General features: G+C 41.2%; 1 protein-coding gene across 1 annotated transcript in view; it reads left to right on the top strand.

Annotated features, from left to right (window-relative positions):
- Positions 1-217: 217 nt before the first annotated feature.
- The window catches only part of DKK3 (dickkopf WNT signaling pathway inhibitor 3), a 54,754-nt gene continuing 38,819 nt past the window's right edge, over positions 218-16,152 (top strand). Inside the window, exons 1-4 of the mRNA XM_030560348.1 lie at positions 218-429; positions 605-845; positions 6,523-6,660; positions 7,162-7,245. Coding sequence (XP_030416208.1) covers positions 648-845; positions 6,523-6,660; positions 7,162-7,245 — 420 coding nt within the window. The 5' untranslated portion in view covers positions 218-429; positions 605-647. The remainder of the gene's footprint in view (positions 430-604; positions 846-6,522; positions 6,661-7,161; positions 7,246-16,152) is intronic.

The following is a 16,152-nucleotide window of genomic DNA, read 5'->3' on the forward strand; positions in this document are numbered from 1 at the left end:
ACTAAACGCGGCCCTGCAAGAGCTTCAATCAAGCTGCCAATGAGGGACGGGGCTGGGCAAAGCCTGGGGAGCCTCAGCCGTGTCCCCCGCCCCCCAATTCACACTGAACGAGCTGGGGAGCTTGCCAGGCTTTGTAAAGGAAGCTGGCACCGAGCCCCCGTCCCCCACACTCTGCTCCCAGAGCAGGCGCGCACCTGGTCCCTCCCACACCGCGCTCAGTCCCCGCTTTCTCCGGCTTCAGCTGCAGCCAATAGCAAGGGAGACGGCCGAGGGGGAGGCTGCTGGGAGCCCCCGGGGCGCAGCGCGGAGCAGAGCAGCGCCGCTGGCTCGAGGCTTCACAGCTCGGCGCGCATCTCCCCTGCTCGCCAGGGCTGCTAGGGAGGCGGCGGCGGCCACGGCTCAGGGAGCGCGTCTGTGCTGGGAGAGAGCGTGAGTCTCCGGGGGCGCTGGCAATGCGGAGCGGTGGGGGCAGGCACGGGAGCCGGGGGAGGGGCGCGGAGGGGCCCCGGCCCCGGCCCCGGCGGCAGGGCGAGGCGTCGCTGTGGCCAGGCGGCCGGGCTCTCCTCGGGCCCGCTGCTCAGCGTTTGTCTTTCTTCCTTCCCAGGCGGCCGCTGCGGCTGGGCTTCGGCGACCGCCCAGGGCTGAGGATGCTACTGCTCCTGGTCCTGCCCTTGCTGCTGGGGGCGGCTTGGGCAGCTCCGGCGGCGGATGGAGGCGCCCTGCTGCCGCCCGGGAAGCCGGAGCCGAGTTTCCCTCGGGAGGAGGCCAGTCTGAACGAAATGTTCCGCGAGGTGGAGGAGCTGATGGAGGACACGCAGCACAAGCTGCGGAACGCGGTCAAGGAGGTGAGACCCCCGCCCGGCCCCCTAGATCCCATCCCACCTGTGAAGGGGATAGAGGCTTATTGCCTGGGGCTTCCCCCCGTTTGTTGGGATAGTTCCTAGGCCGAAGGGTGTGTGTGTCTGTGTGTTAAGGTGACTAGATGTCCCGATTTTGTAGGGACAGTCCCGATTTTATAGGGACAGTCCCGATTTTTGGGTCTTTTTCTTATACAGGCTCCTATTACCCCCCAGCCCCGGCCTGATTTTTCACACTTGCTGTCTGGTCACCCTAGTGTGTTTGTGTGGCTGTCTAGGCCTTTTGTGTGTGAGCCTTTAGGCTTGGGGAGGCAAGTGGGGTGTGTGTGGCTATGCAGTGTGTGTGTATAGCATGTGTGTGTTGGTGTGGCCCTTTGGAGCTGTTTGAAATATTTCCCCACCCCTTGCTGCCTTCTCCTCTCTGGTATTTGAAGAGGGAGTTTCCCATGTAGCAGCAAATCATTAACTTTGTGGAAACAATAATTTATTTCTTCATCCTGGGATCAGAGCGTCTCCCAGAATCTGAGAGTCCTCCTGATGCTCATCAAAGGTAAAAGCAGCAGAATCAGAAACTAATATATCTAAAAGGTTTAAAGTTGTTTTCTTGCTTTAGCATTCCTATCCTCAAAACCCTGAAGACATCTCTTCTGCTGGAAAGCCTTTCAGTAGTGTGGTGCAATAGTGGGTTTGCGTTAGGCCCTTAGCTTTATCTTGCTCTGTTTTTGTTAACAATTGCAAAACGTTTTTGATTCCCCTCAAAGATGTTACTTGTCAATCTCCCTGAATCTCATTTGAGGCTAGAGATTCAGCACGTGCTTTCCTAGGAAATGCTCATTCAATTGCTGCATCAGGCCCTTAAAGTTGAGCATTTGGGGCTTGATTCTGCACTTCTGTGGACAGAAGTGTCATTCAAGGGTCAGTGAGAGTTTTGCCTGTGTCTCCCAGCTGTAATAAAACAAGGCATTTAAAATAACTTTTTGGGCTCTAGTTATTGTACTGGGTAGCCACTGGAGGCATCAACTATTTCACTTGTGTTTCAGAGCCCCCCCCCCCCCACAAATCGCTCCCTTTGCTCCCGGGGCTAGTCCAGGATGGCCAACCTGTGGCTCTGAGCCACATGTGGCTCTTCAGAAGTTAATATATGGCTCCTTGTATAGGCACTGACTCTGGGGCTGGAGCTACAGGCACCAACTTTCCAATGTGCTGGGGGGTGGTCACTGCTCAACTCCTGGCTCTGCCACAGGCCCTGACTCCACTCCACTCCTTCCTGCCCCCTCCTCTGAGCCTTCAGTGCCTTTGCTCCTCCCTGCAGAGCCTTCTGCATGCCACGAAACAGCTGATTGGGAGGTTCAGGAAGGGAGGGGGAAGCGCTGGTCGGTGGGGCTGCCAATGGGTGGGAGGTGCTGGGAAGCGTGGGGGTGGAGAGGGGAGCTGATGGGAGGCTGCTCACTTATTACTGTGGCTCTTTGGCAACATCTGTTGGCAAAGTCTGGCTCCTGCTCAGGTTGACCACTCCTAAGTTGTTGCTGGCCTATAGCAAGAGAGAATTGACTGTGCAGAAAACAAGGTATTTTTCTTTTAAACTTCCCTTTCCTAGGTATTTTTTTTAATTACAAATGCTTATTTCCTATTATTAAGTCAATTGCAGTTGAAGCCACTCAGCAACTTTTGCGAGCAGGGCCTAAATTCGGATCCAAAATTCATTTTGTTAAAGAAGTTTTGAAACCTTAAAACTGTCTAGTTAACTCCCTCTTTCCTTTCTCCCTGGAGCCTTTCTTAGGGCCAAATTCTAACCTTGGCTATTTGTAGGCAACTTCGGAGAAAGTTACTGAGAGCAGTGGACAAAATATGAGGGCAAAATTTACCATTTTAAAATAGCAAAAACTATGTATTTTTTTAAATGACTGTATTAACAGTTGAGCTGAGACCCTTCAGTCAGCCCATAGTGAATTTTACTGCCTAATTTCAAATCCCTAAATGTTTAATGCAAGATTGTCAGCATTTTCATTATAGAATGTTGACATGGTACTGATAGAGCACTGTAACTAAAGTACAGAAATGGAATGCAGTATATTTTTTGTTTAGATGGTTGCATCATAAGTCTGTGGAAATTATTTCTTAATATTTCATATGTTTCAGCTGCATCAAGCTGTCAGTTTCCCTGAATGGCAGAGATAATACAGCCTGTCTTAGTTGCACTTTCAGTCACACAGAATGAACTAAAAGTTCAAGTAACTTGTGCTCAGGAGCTGTTTCCTCATAGCATACTCCAAATTTTTCCACTGACATGCAGCTTCTCTCCCATGTCCTGCAGATTCCCACAGGCTGTTGGCCAGAGGCACAGGGTCCGCTATGGGGAAGCCCTGTGCCCCCAAACTGCCTCTGTGTGTAGCTCTACTTTGGCTTCCTATCAGCATGCTTTTGTCACAGGGCTTCCCCTGCGGGCGTTTGCACCTGAAAGCTCTCTCAGAAGCTTAAAGATGCTGCCTACAAATGTAGTAACTTTGGAGCAGATTCCCCTCAGAGACGTCGTTGTTTTGCAGATGAAAATAAGGGAGCTGTGTGCCTATTCCATCCTTGATGTACGAGTAAACTCACGCTTCTGTACTGCAGTAGAACAGAATGAGCCCTAAGATGGAACACAGATTTGGTTTACTCATTTATTACATTATACCCTTGCTGTCTGCATCCAGCTCCATTAAAATCCACATAAAAACCTCTCTTAATAATGTGCAAATTCTTATTCTATGGAAAACAGCCTTGTCCTGTGCTTCAGGCGCAACTATCCTTAAGGATGTGTCAGTATTTCCATTAGTAGTTGTTGTTTTCAGTGGTTAACAGCACTATAAAATTTTGTTCTAGATTAAAATTTGTTCTCAATCTGGGAACAAACAGTTTTTTGAAAAGCTCAACTCTATGTTGTAACAGGAGGAAAAAATTTCAAATGGTTCATGATATTCTATAACTAGATGAACTTTGTTAGGTCATTGCATCATTTTGTGAATGAGGGCCCACATTTTAAATCTTTTGGCACCGAATTCAAGATTTAAACACACATAAAGAAACATGTCAGATTTCCAAAGGAGTTTAGCATGCATGGTTCTCAATTATTTTAGGCACTTGTGGTCAAAAATTTTGGAGTGGACTTTTTAAAAAAGGTCCAAAATTGCCCAGTAACTAACATCTTAAAATGTTATGTTTGTGACTTGTCTGTTAATATTGGACATCTGTGCAGCTATCAGGTGCCTTCTTCCCAATAAACTTGCTCCACTCTTTCAATCTTCAGTTCTACTTACCCTTTATATCTGCTTCCTCTGCTCCTGTTTCCATGCTACTGAGTGCCTGAAATCCAGGCACCATGGAGCCTTCCTTCTCTACACATTTGTTCTTACTTCCTTGAATGTGATCATTTTCCTGGCAACGCAGCACTGATCCTTTAGATCAGCTCCTGCACTTTCAACCTTGCTGACTGTTATCTGTCTGTCTCCTGACACCCTCCTCCCCCTCTCCTTTTGCTCCTAGCAGGATACCACTAGTTTCGTCTAGGTTAAAATTGATGCCATGCAGCAGAATTTTCACACCTTTCACTCTGTGCCCTACCTCTATCCTATAAACACTCTCCCTGCTCAACTTATTTTTTCCTTCCATTTTTTCTCTATATAATCTCTTAAAAATGTTCTTCACCTTTCGATTATAACCCTTGTTCGTGCTTCAATCATCTCCTTTCTGTTCTCTTGCCTTTCTCTCCTCCAGTCTATCCACAACATGAGGTATAGTGGGGGAGGGAAGCCACTCAGATACTGTGGTGATGAGCACATCGTATAAACAGAGAGAGACAAAGTGCTGCCGCTGCTGCAGAAACAATCTTCCTTTTCCACCATTTGGACATTCCGCTTGTATTCACATTTCTCACCCTCACTTCCAGTTGTGTGCATACCCACACTTCTGCTTATCTTTGATATTGTTTCCTCCTAGTGCCCTTCACTAACACAGGCCCTCTTCCTATCTATTATATGTATTACAGTAGCATTTTGGGGCTTCAACTGAAATCAGTCCCCTATTTTGCTAGGAACTGTACAAAAATGTAGTGGGAGGGAGTCCCTGCCCTGAAGTGCTTATAGTATAAATAAACTAGACAGAGTGGGAGAAAGAGCATGTTGCTGTCATTTGACAGATGGGGAACTGAGATGCAAAGAGACTAAGTGACTTGCCCAAGATCACACAGGAAAAGAAACATCACTAAGCCAGAAACTGAACCTCTGAATCTTAGTCCAGTGTATTATCCACAAAAACATCCTCTACATTCTTCCCCATTCTCTGCAAGGAGCCTTTTTCTATATTGCCCCTTACAAATCTTCCTTTTTATACTGTGCCTCAAACCAACCCTTTGCTCTTTAAATCCCTTCTCAAATAAAATCAATTATTCCAAGAAGCCTTTCTGTGATAAACCACCTGAGAAATAAATCTTTAAAAATATTTAATTAAAATCACTACATCTGAACTTTTGATCTTCATCTGCACAACTGCTGTATTGTACATCTATCCTCTATTGTGTGTTTAATTTAGATTGTAAGCCCCAATGGAGTAGATACCATGTCTTTATTGTACAATGCCAAATGTACTTTGTCAGTGCTTAATAAAGAAAGATTGGCTATGGTCCAACTATGATAAATCTAACCCCATCCTTATTAATTTTAAATTAACATAATGATGGGTACAGAGAACTGAGGTATGAGGTATTGTAAATATTACACACTTTTAAAAATGTCCAGAGCAAAAACGGTTAGAAAAAAGACAGACACTCCAAAAGAAGATCCATCACTAGTGGGACATGTGCCCCTGGGAAAAATGTTAAAGATCAACCTGGTGAACTTTACAGTATTTTAGACCTAATATAGAGGTCTCAAGTAAATAACTAGTTTATTTGGAACTCCGTTAATGTTCCCAGGAATTCCTCTTGTTCACAAAAATTTCTTTCCTGGTTTTGTGCACTTTAAAATTCCATTCCTGTTTTACTCTTTAATTCAAAGAGCGATCTCATCATCTCCTTCCGAGTGTGATCATAGCACTAGGAATGCATGGGGCAGAATTAAGGCTGTGATTGCACTCCAATACAATGGGAATTTTGCATGTTGATAAGAAGTGCAAGATTGAGCATGCAGGTCCTGATCCAAAGCCAATGAAAGACCTTCTCTTGACTTCAGTGACTTTGGATGATGCTCTTTGTCCTTACAGAACCTTTCCCTGCTCTTCCTCAGGTGTGACAATCTATCTCAAGAGTAGTGTTTATCAGGAAAAAGTAGATAGGCTGGCTACTGATTAAATGTTAACTCAGTTTCAGCACACGGTGGATATTAAGAAGTTCTGCAGCGCTCACTTACCCTCCTGACATTCAATTCCATAGAAAGGCTGCCTTGTTCTCTTACTTTAAATAGAGTTTGGTGCTCCAGTATCATGACAGGGCAGTCTGTTGCATTAAAAAAGCTGGCATGCTCATTTTTGAGACAGTTGAGGAAGCCTTTTCATACAATAGAAATCAGTACTAATAAATGTGACACTGTTTAGGGTAGGACATAGTGTTCCTTGCTCTGTTTTATTGTTTTTTGCCAAAGGTTACAATCACCGATGATGAATGTCTTGCTCACTAGTTTATTGCATTTGTTAGATGGAGGCTGAGGAAGAAGGGGCAAAAAAACCATCAGAAGTTGACTTTGAAAACTTACCTCCCAGCTACCATAATGAATCCAACACAGACACCAAAATTGGTAATAAAACCCTTCATACCCACCAGGAAATTGACAAGGTATGAAACAATGCATATAACTATTTACCCTTGCTTGTGCTGGCCTTGCAGAGTAAGAGCTTGTCAAATGCTGAAAAATTTTAGAGAATCTAGAGTTGAATTCATGAACGTCTTGTGTATGATTTGCTTCTAGAATTAGCAGTTAGGTGGGGAAGTGGAAAATGGTTAATGTGGCAAAATGGTTTGGTTTGTTCCATTGCTGTAGTGACTTTTCACACTGCATAGTAATGCCTGGAGAATATGGAATACAGATGTGATACTTACTGTGGAATGTAAAAGTGATTGCTGCTCAATACTTGATTGATTAGCTTCTTTACTATGACATTCTGAAAAAGAATAGTGGGATTCATTATCCACTTTTACCAGCTGCAGTCACTATTGCAGGGCAGGAAATGAAAATAAATAGGATTAATGTTAGAGTAATACTGTACTAAACAGTAACAGAGGACTAAAATTGCATTCATATTCATCTAATTTATTGTTCCTGTTTTGCCATATTAGGTTACAGATAACAAAACTGGATCAACAATCTATTCTGAGACTTTTATTACATCTATAAAAGATGGAGAAAGCAAGAGGAATCATGTGAGTGAAGACTACCCTTTTTTTATTTTAAAATTAAAGTCAATGTTTTTGTTTATCATCTAGAATAAAGCAGTTCTGTTTACAGCTCAGCCCAGCAGAACTTTTAAATATTAAAAACAAACCACTTGATTTACACACAAAGTAATATTTCAAAACACTTTCTAACTACCAGTAGTTGCCAGTATCAGGCTGACACTTATTTGGTATAGTTCCCTTCTTACTGAAGGATCCCAGAGAACCTTACAAACTAACTTGCTATCTTCATTCATGCAAACTCATACTGAAGTCTTATGGGAGTTTTGCCTGAGAAAGCCCAAAAGCAGTGCTTAACTTGTGCCAGGGCTGAGTCTTGGCAGTTGATAGCCCTGGCACCTCTGGGCTTGCTGCATCAGTTATGAATGTAAAAAAAGTTGCTTCAGCCCCGGCACCTCTTTCATAACTAATTACTGCACAAAAGAATCTGACGTATGCGTTCTTCACTGCTCAAGTTCAGCCATCTGGGGGGTACAGAGAGCATCAGAGTAGGTGGTTTCTTCACTGTGTTCTTTGGCTGCTGCATGATGTCATTCAGCCAGATATCAGAGCAGCGCTATCAGGCAGGCCAGTGGCTAAGGAAATTAAATTATAGTCCACTTCCTGAACTCCAGTATCTTCTGTTCCTCACAACCTTCTGGTACTTAGCACCACAAGGTTTGAAGTGGTGGAAGAAGCATAATGTGGAAGAAGAATTCTGATCTTGTGGGTTGGCATGATGGTGGGTATAAAGGTTTTGTTGGTATGAGCTGAGATGGGGGTATTGCCACATCCTGATTATGCAGATCATTCCAATGAGAGCTAATATTTCCTTGGTGTCACTCTACTCCAGGTGTTCTGTCTGTGCCTCATATTTTACAGAAAACATCTTTAGAAAGTTTTAGAAAAAGTTATTGGTACTATTTATAGCCATCTTCTATTTTTCAAATCTCTTGTTCAGAGATGCCCAGAGAAATTTAATAGTTAAATATAAAAACCAAACAAACAAAACTAGGTTTTTTCAGGCAGTGATGCAGAATATTGCTCATTCTGTACTTCAAGCTAGTGTAATACCAGAGATTGGGAAAATGGAATTTCCATATTTTGGGGAGAGAGATAATTTTGTGGCTTTATTTTTTAAGAAGATAGTTGTTTGAAGCTGGTCAGTGGGGTGAAAAGTAAGGAATAAATCTGGTAGAGAGCAATCAGGCCTTATTCATTCAAGCATTTATGCACGTTTATTTTTACTACCATCAGGCATCCTATTGGATTTAATGGATAGCGTGCAGGTGAGACTGTCAGTGGTGCAAAATATGTAATTTATCACATGGTTCCAAAATTTAACTTTGTTGAGAATTTGAAGTTTTAGATCAGAGAAGTACTTTGTCAGGAAATCAAAGAATACCAATGATAGTCAAACACTGAAATGATTGCAGAGCTAAAATTTACCTTGCTTTTCATAAATCTTCCACTTACTGTGCTTAGGTTACAACAGCTTTCTGGCTTCTGATATTGCTGTGATTTGTCTCTTTTCGCCCCTCCTGGCGCCTTTCTTATGTTATCACTTCTTTCACTTTTATTTTGCTTCTTTCTTGGAACAAGCTGCTGGGTCAGTCCTGCACAGGGAGCCTGTGTGGAATAATAATACTCCTTTGTGGTTTACTGCCCTTTATCCTATTACTGAACTCTAATTAAACTTGTTCTGTTAGCATCAGCATGAAAATTTCTCCACTAACTTTATTAAAATGGAGATGAAAGGGGATTTCTCAATAGCCATGTATGTTTGAGAAGTCTTGCTGCTAGCAAATATAATAAAATATTAATTATTGAAACAGTAATAAGTTTATCTTGCATGAATATTTACAATTTATCCAGGACACTGTTAACTGTATAAAGTACCTTCTATTTGTAGTTTGGAACCTTTGGTCTGGTCTGTGTTCGTATGTTTGGAAAATAACTTTTGCCTGGCAGCTCTTTGGTATCCTAGCCAAAACGAATTGGTTGTCTCAGTCCAGTCCCTAGGAGGGGGTGTTTACATTGCATAGATCACCCTCAGAACTGGAATCAGTTTAAACTCCAGAGGCAATCACCAGGGACACATTGAGGCATGCTGGCATGGGGCACTATGGACTGGAATAACAGTGCATTGCTACTGCTTTGCTATCAGTAATTAGTTTCTTTTTTCTGGACTGCCATCCTTCATGGGTAGAACCCTTTTTTTAACCAGTGCTACAGCTGCTTGCAGACAAACCAACAGTTCCCTGGGTCTCTGGCTTAGAAGTCTATTCTTCATTCCACACTGGAAGATCACCCCACTGGTTCTTGATGTACTGCTAAGGGAGATATAACAAAGTGCCATACTTGCAGCAACCAATTTGCAGTTCTGGAGCACTATAAAGCACCAGCTTGAAGTAGCTGAAGTTGCAGCAGTGAGGGTAAGCCAGGCTTCTTGGAGGCGGTGGTATGGCCGAGGGGACGGAGGGAAAACAAGGCTGAATATCATGGGGCTGGGAGAGCAGTGATGATGACAATTGTATGAGGAAATAAGTCAGGGTGAAAATTGTAATGGGTTAATGAAGTGAGGCTGAAGATAACACTGAAGGGATCAAGGCAGCAGAGAAGGCCCAAGCTCTGACATCACTAGGGTAAGAAGGAGACTAGAAAGAAGCAACTGGGGGAAAGAGGAGGAAGGTGCCTGCAGTGATTGAAAGTTGGCAGAGGGAGAAACTGTGTGGGTGCAAGGAACATGGGAATTCTTGAAATGGCTTATGTTTATGGACCCTTTATACTAAGGGAACCACTCACTTGCAGATCTTAAGTGACTACCGCTTGTCTGCTGGTAAACAGAAGAGGCATAATATTCTAATGCTGAATAGTGTCTGTCTAGAGTAGGGCCAGATCCAACCCCACTGATTTAAGGCTTTAAACACTGTATTATCTGGGTACCAGGTAGATTTGCTTAAAAGAAAATGTGGAACACAGTTATGTACTTATAGCAGTGAAGGGGTTAATGTGTATCTCTTATGTGCAGTATAGTACTTGGGAATGAAACTAATTTTGTAATCTAACTTCCTGGCAAGCTGTGTACCAAAGTAGAATGACAGTCAGATTGTACATCATGCAGCATTCCTGCTAATAAGGACATGTGTTGGTATGGAGTATTTCTTGGAACTACTACTAAATTTTCCCCAGCAAGTTCACACCATAGACTTGAACTTCTTTTGTTTGCTTTTCCTAGTACATAGTTTGCTAGACATTTGTTTAAAGTATCTGGGTTTAAAAGAAGAACTATTTGTAGTGTAATATATTTTAAAACCCCAAAGCTGAAAACTTCAAAGATATATTTTTTCCCCATGTTAATGACTCCTTCCCCCAATTAAGTCTCTCTCAGAGAAGAAGCTTTTTACAGTCACCATATGGCATATAGAAAGGAAACATAAGTGGTGGTACAGTAGTGTCTTAAGGTTTTCAAAATTGTTTTCAGACAATTTGTTTTTATTATCAGAATAGCCAAATTTTCTTTATTCCAACTCATATTTTGAAATTTTCTTATAGTTGGGTAAGGATAGTAATAACTACAATGAAGTTGTCTAACACTTTATATGTTATGTTTTCTTGCAATTTTTTTAACTATATATTTTGACAAAGGAGATATTGGGGTTATTGTTACTTATGCAACACCATAAATACTTGATGCTGTAGGTCTACATGTATACAAAATGTTACTGTAAATATCTTAATTTAGATACGTTTTTATATGCAATCTCTCCGACTCTAAATCAGGGTTCTCAAACTGGGGGTCGGGACCCCTCAGGGGGTCATGAGCTGTCAGCCTCCACCCCAAACCCCGCTTTGCCTTCAGCATTTATAATGGTGTTAAATATATTAAGTGTTTTTAATTTATAGGGGTGGGGGAGGTTGCACTCAGAGGCTTTCTATGTGAAAGGGGTCACCAGTACAAAAGTTTGAGAACCGCTGCTCTAAATATACTATGTCAATTCTGGTGCCTACAATCAAGAAGGAGGTTGATAAATTGGAGAGGGTTCAGAGAAGAGCCACAAGAATGATTAAAGGATTAGAAAACATCCCTTATAGTAATAGAATAAAAGAACTCTATCTATTTAGTTTAACAAAGAGAAGGTTAATGGGTGATTTGATTATAGTCTAAAAATGTCTACATGGTAAACAAGTATTTAATAATGGACTTTTCAATCTAGCAGAGAAAGATAGCACAGTCCAGTGGCTGGAATGTGAAGCTAGACAAGTTCAGACTAGAAATGAGGTATACATTTTTTAACAGTGAGAGTAATTAACCGGTGGAACAATTTACCAAGAGTCATGCTAGATTCTCCATCATTGACAATTTTAAAATCCAGATTAGATGTTTTTCTAAAAGATATGTTCTAGGAGTTATTTTGGGGAAGTTCTATGGCCTGCGTTATACTGGAGGAGGATGGAATCTATAAAAAGCTCTGTACAGTAATGAGGTAGATATAGTGCTGGCAATCCAGTGACTGTGCAGGCAAACATTGGCCATTATGCACTCAACAATAGCTCACAAGCAGCAATGGATATTTTAACCTCTTTCATAGTAGAACGCACAATTCAGGTATTATTCCCCCACCTCCTTTTAAAAAGTGGAACACATTTTTTTAACTTCTATTTGGAAAATCAGTAAAGATGGACAAAATAAAAATGCCTTGCTCTTTTCATCCATAGATCCTAAAATGCTTTACAAAGCAGGCAAGTATTATCCCCATTTTACAGATGAGGGAAAACTGAGACAGAGAGGTGAAGTGATTTGCCAAAGTCATCCATTAAGCCAATACTGGAGGAAAATCTGGGGTGTAACAAGTCCCAGTGCAGTGCTTAGCCACACTAGGGACTTCTCTTTAATGTCTTGTTTTAGCTGTGCTGTCATCATCACTAATATTGTGGCTAAAACAGTTTTGTAGGGCATAGTACAGCTCTCACTGAGCTCCAGGGCAGCAGGCCTTGATTCAGTCATGGAGAAGGTGCAAGGCATTTCCTTGGGATTAGTGATAAACTAGGAGATGACATTTTTCAGGTCACTAATCACTATGGTACATCCTGCACCAAGATCATTACTGTTGCTATTAGTGAAACAAAACTACTTAGATATTTGCTGGGATTGATTTGTTGTGTGTGTGTGTTTTGGCCATTATATTGTATGTGTGCCTGCCTGCTGTAGGTAGGTATTGCTGGACCAGAAGGAAAGCTAATAAAGAGCAACAAAAATGAACAGTGGCTTGGAGGGATTGTCTTTTTAAGTAACGATTAAAAGAGGGAAATTCTATACCTTGGTCAAGGAACGCTTACTGGAGAACCATAAGTCTTCAAGTATTTGAAAGCTGTAAACATCAGAGAGGAATATGAGTTACTTGGGGTGATACAAGGGGACAGAACTATTGTAGGAGTAATGGAATAAAATTAAGGAAAAAATTTAGGCTACATAGTAGGAAAAATAGCCTGTCAGTGAGATCTGTTAGACTGAGGAATAATTTCCTAAGGCAAGGGGTAGAAATCCCATTGCTTAGATTCTTGAAATCTAGCATGGACAAACTCTAGAAAATGAGTTATTATGGGACACTTTTGCACTGGCAGGGAGATTGACTGGGTGCTCTCTTAGGTCCTTTTTCATCCATAACACTTACTTCGAATGTAAGACATTCATGTACATCACATCATGTCTGTCACCTTCCATGTAGAAGGTATTTGTAGATCATTAAACCCTAGTAAAAAGCCAATCACATCGTGAGAATTGTTTTGCTAATACTTAGTCATTTTTGTCCTTAAGAGTCTACAATTAAGTGCTCATCAGGAGAGCTGGACTTGCTCCTCTGTCCTGTTGGAGCAGGAATGAAATTTGGCCACCAAAACCCACAGCTGTCCTGAGATTATGCGCCAGATGAACATGCATGTCTTCATTCCACTTGAAGATCTGATTCAACTTCTCAATTATAGGACCAGATATTTTGAATAATGAAGTGCCATTTTTAGCCACTTCTCTGCCCAGACAGTATCTGCGCTTTTAGTATTCACTCAGCAGCATTAGAACATGTTTCACCATAGAACAGCTCCCTTTTTCAAACTGAAGGGCATCAATGAAGAAAAGATGTTTGTTTGTTTTTTTTAAACACATCTGTCTCGGTCATCTTTACAGCTCAGGTCTGCACTCATTATTTGCACTGAGTAGACTCAATGAATTCTCTGAAAAGTTTGCCCTAATTCATTGAATAACTCCCATGTTATATTTCCGAATACTCAGAAGTGTCTGTATCTGTTGCCTTTTGTTTTGTTGCCAGTTCTTCTTTCTAATTTAATGTCTCTGTTTACTTAGGTATATCAAGCAATAGTAACCCAAAAAAACAGACATAAAATATGTGTGTAAGCCCTATATTCTTCAAGTAGTGTTAAATGAAAACTTTTGAAAATTGGCTCTATGACCTGGATTGCCTTCTAAATAATAGATTTTAGAGATAATAGATGCTCTTTTGTAACCAAATTTCTTTTATCCAAAGAGGTGACATCCTGTTGTTCATTTTTTGGTAATAAAACAAGCAGCTTATCTGGGGTGTTTTTTTAATTTTAATTTTAATTTTTTTATTGTGGTGGTGAGGTACCATAAGATAGCTGAAAAGGGCAGATGATAAAATTTGCTATGATTCTTTGTTATGTTTTGAGGCGGAAGGGAAGAGAATATATTCTAGGAAACACATTTGTTGGTTTATTGAAATGCTGTTAAATTGGTATAAGAGTGTTTGGAGACTCATAAGAGAAAAGACATGATCTCCTGGTAGCCTTTCTGCTTTGATAATATTAAAACAAACTCAAACTTGCTGATCACATTAGTCTAAACACTTTTGAATATATTTTCATTCTCTCCTAAATATGGAAAATTAGGAATATTGTTTCACAAAAGCTGAAGTTAATACTTGGAAGGAAATCTATGGAATGCTGAGACGCAGCCTCCCTATTTGCAAATGCAATTCATAGATTTTGATTTAAAAAAAAAAAAGATCATCCATCCTGCTCATTAGCGGTCCTTACGCAGTAGCAAAATTTACAGTCAATACAGTGAACTCTTCATCTCAGTGATCAACTGCCCCACAACTTAAACCCATAAAATAACTGCCATAACAAAATAATAATTGCATCCTAACATCTCAGCCCATGTATACCCATGGGCCAAGTCAAAGCCCATTGAAATTATGGGGAGTTTTTTCCATTGACGTTATTGGACTTTGGATCAAGCCTCAAGGGGGAAAAGTGGGGCCTCACAGCGCCATGTCTATAACACATCCAGCCTATGGGAAGAACTGAATTCTAGAGTCATGCAGGTCTTTGTAGAGAGTACATGCACTCACATTTTGTGCCCACAGCCCTCCCCCAAATAAACTGCAGATACAAACCTGCAGTATTGCTAACCTTAAACATTCAAAACCCATGAGTCATGCCCAAAAAATCAAGACTATGGTATAGTCTTATAGTTGATTTTTGAAATAATAAATATTTGGATTATTTTTACCTTCCTCCTGGTTTGTGAGTATTTAGCGTGCGCTTCTTTCACATTTTTGAGATTTTTTTTTCTCTGCAATGAGGGATAGAAACTTACTTTTTAAAAAAATGAAAGCTGTGAAGTTCTCATGCAAATGCCTGATTCCAGGAGATGGGACTTTAAGAATGAGTTACGAGATAAAATTGTGAGAATTGATTACACTGAGTCTAATTGCTTGCAAGTTTTTGCTTGCAATTTAATTATGGGTGCAGACAACTTACAGCTGTGAAGTAAAAGGTAATGCTTTTGAAAATTTGGCCTTTAAGCAGACATTGCTCATTTGATTCTGTGGCATGCCCAGTGCCACGACTTTTCAACTTGTATTTACTGGCCTTTTGACATTTCTGCCACAATACGTTGGCACATTTCCTCTCTCCATCCTCCTACTCAGAGAAGCTTCTTCAAATAGGAACTGCTGAGGAGGTAAGTGCAGAAGAGAGCTCCAACTTTCTGGGAAATATTTAAATGATGGAGTATGGATTTAAAAAAAACAAACTGTGGTTACCTTTTTGTGCTGTTTGGTGGTTGTTTTTTTTAAAGCCAAATGCTGGAGAGGATGTAGAAATAAGAACCTTTCTGCACATATGGTGGGAATATTCTTAGATGATAGAATTTTTTGAAGGAATATAGTAACATTTAAGGTAACCCATGGTGATTCTGTTAGGTTATAGTCCAAAGCAGGACATTGATTTTCAAAGGACCCTGTCATAAACAGATAGTTAAGGGTTAATGTCTCTCTTACCTGTAAAGGGTTAACAAACAGGGAACCAAACACCTGACCAGGGGACCAGTCAGGAGACAAGATACTTTCAAATCTCGGTGGAGGGAAGCCTTTGTTTGTGTTTTTTGGGTTTTGCTTTGTTCTCTCTGGGCTCTGAGAGTGACCACACGTACCTACAGGCTCTCTAATCTTCTATTTCAATTTTGTAAGTACAAAGGTAGAAAGGCGGTATAGTCTTTTTATTTGTTTTTCTTTATTTGCAAATGTGTATTTGGCTGGAAGTATTTTTAAATTGCATTTCTGCTGGAGGAGGCTTTTTCTCCAATTTCTACAAGCTGACAGACCCTGTAACTTTTACCATCTAAATTACAGAAATAACTTTTACCTTTTTTCTTTTTTTATTAAAAGTTTTGCTTTAAGACCTGTCTGGTTTTTCCCCTTGTTGAGGCTCAAGGGAATTGAGTCTGTACTTAACAGGGAAGGAGAAGGAAGGGGGAGGGGGGGGGGAACCCACCTGATTTCTGTGTTGTGATTCAAGGAGTTTGAATCACGGTGATCTCCTAGTGTACCCAGCGCGGAAAGGAGCTGGGAGGAA

This window comes from Gopherus evgoodei, chromosome 4 (genome assembly GCF_007399415.2).
Source record: "Gopherus evgoodei ecotype Sinaloan lineage chromosome 4, rGopEvg1_v1.p, whole genome shotgun sequence".
NCBI lineage: Eukaryota > Metazoa > Chordata > Testudines > Testudinidae > Gopherus > Gopherus evgoodei.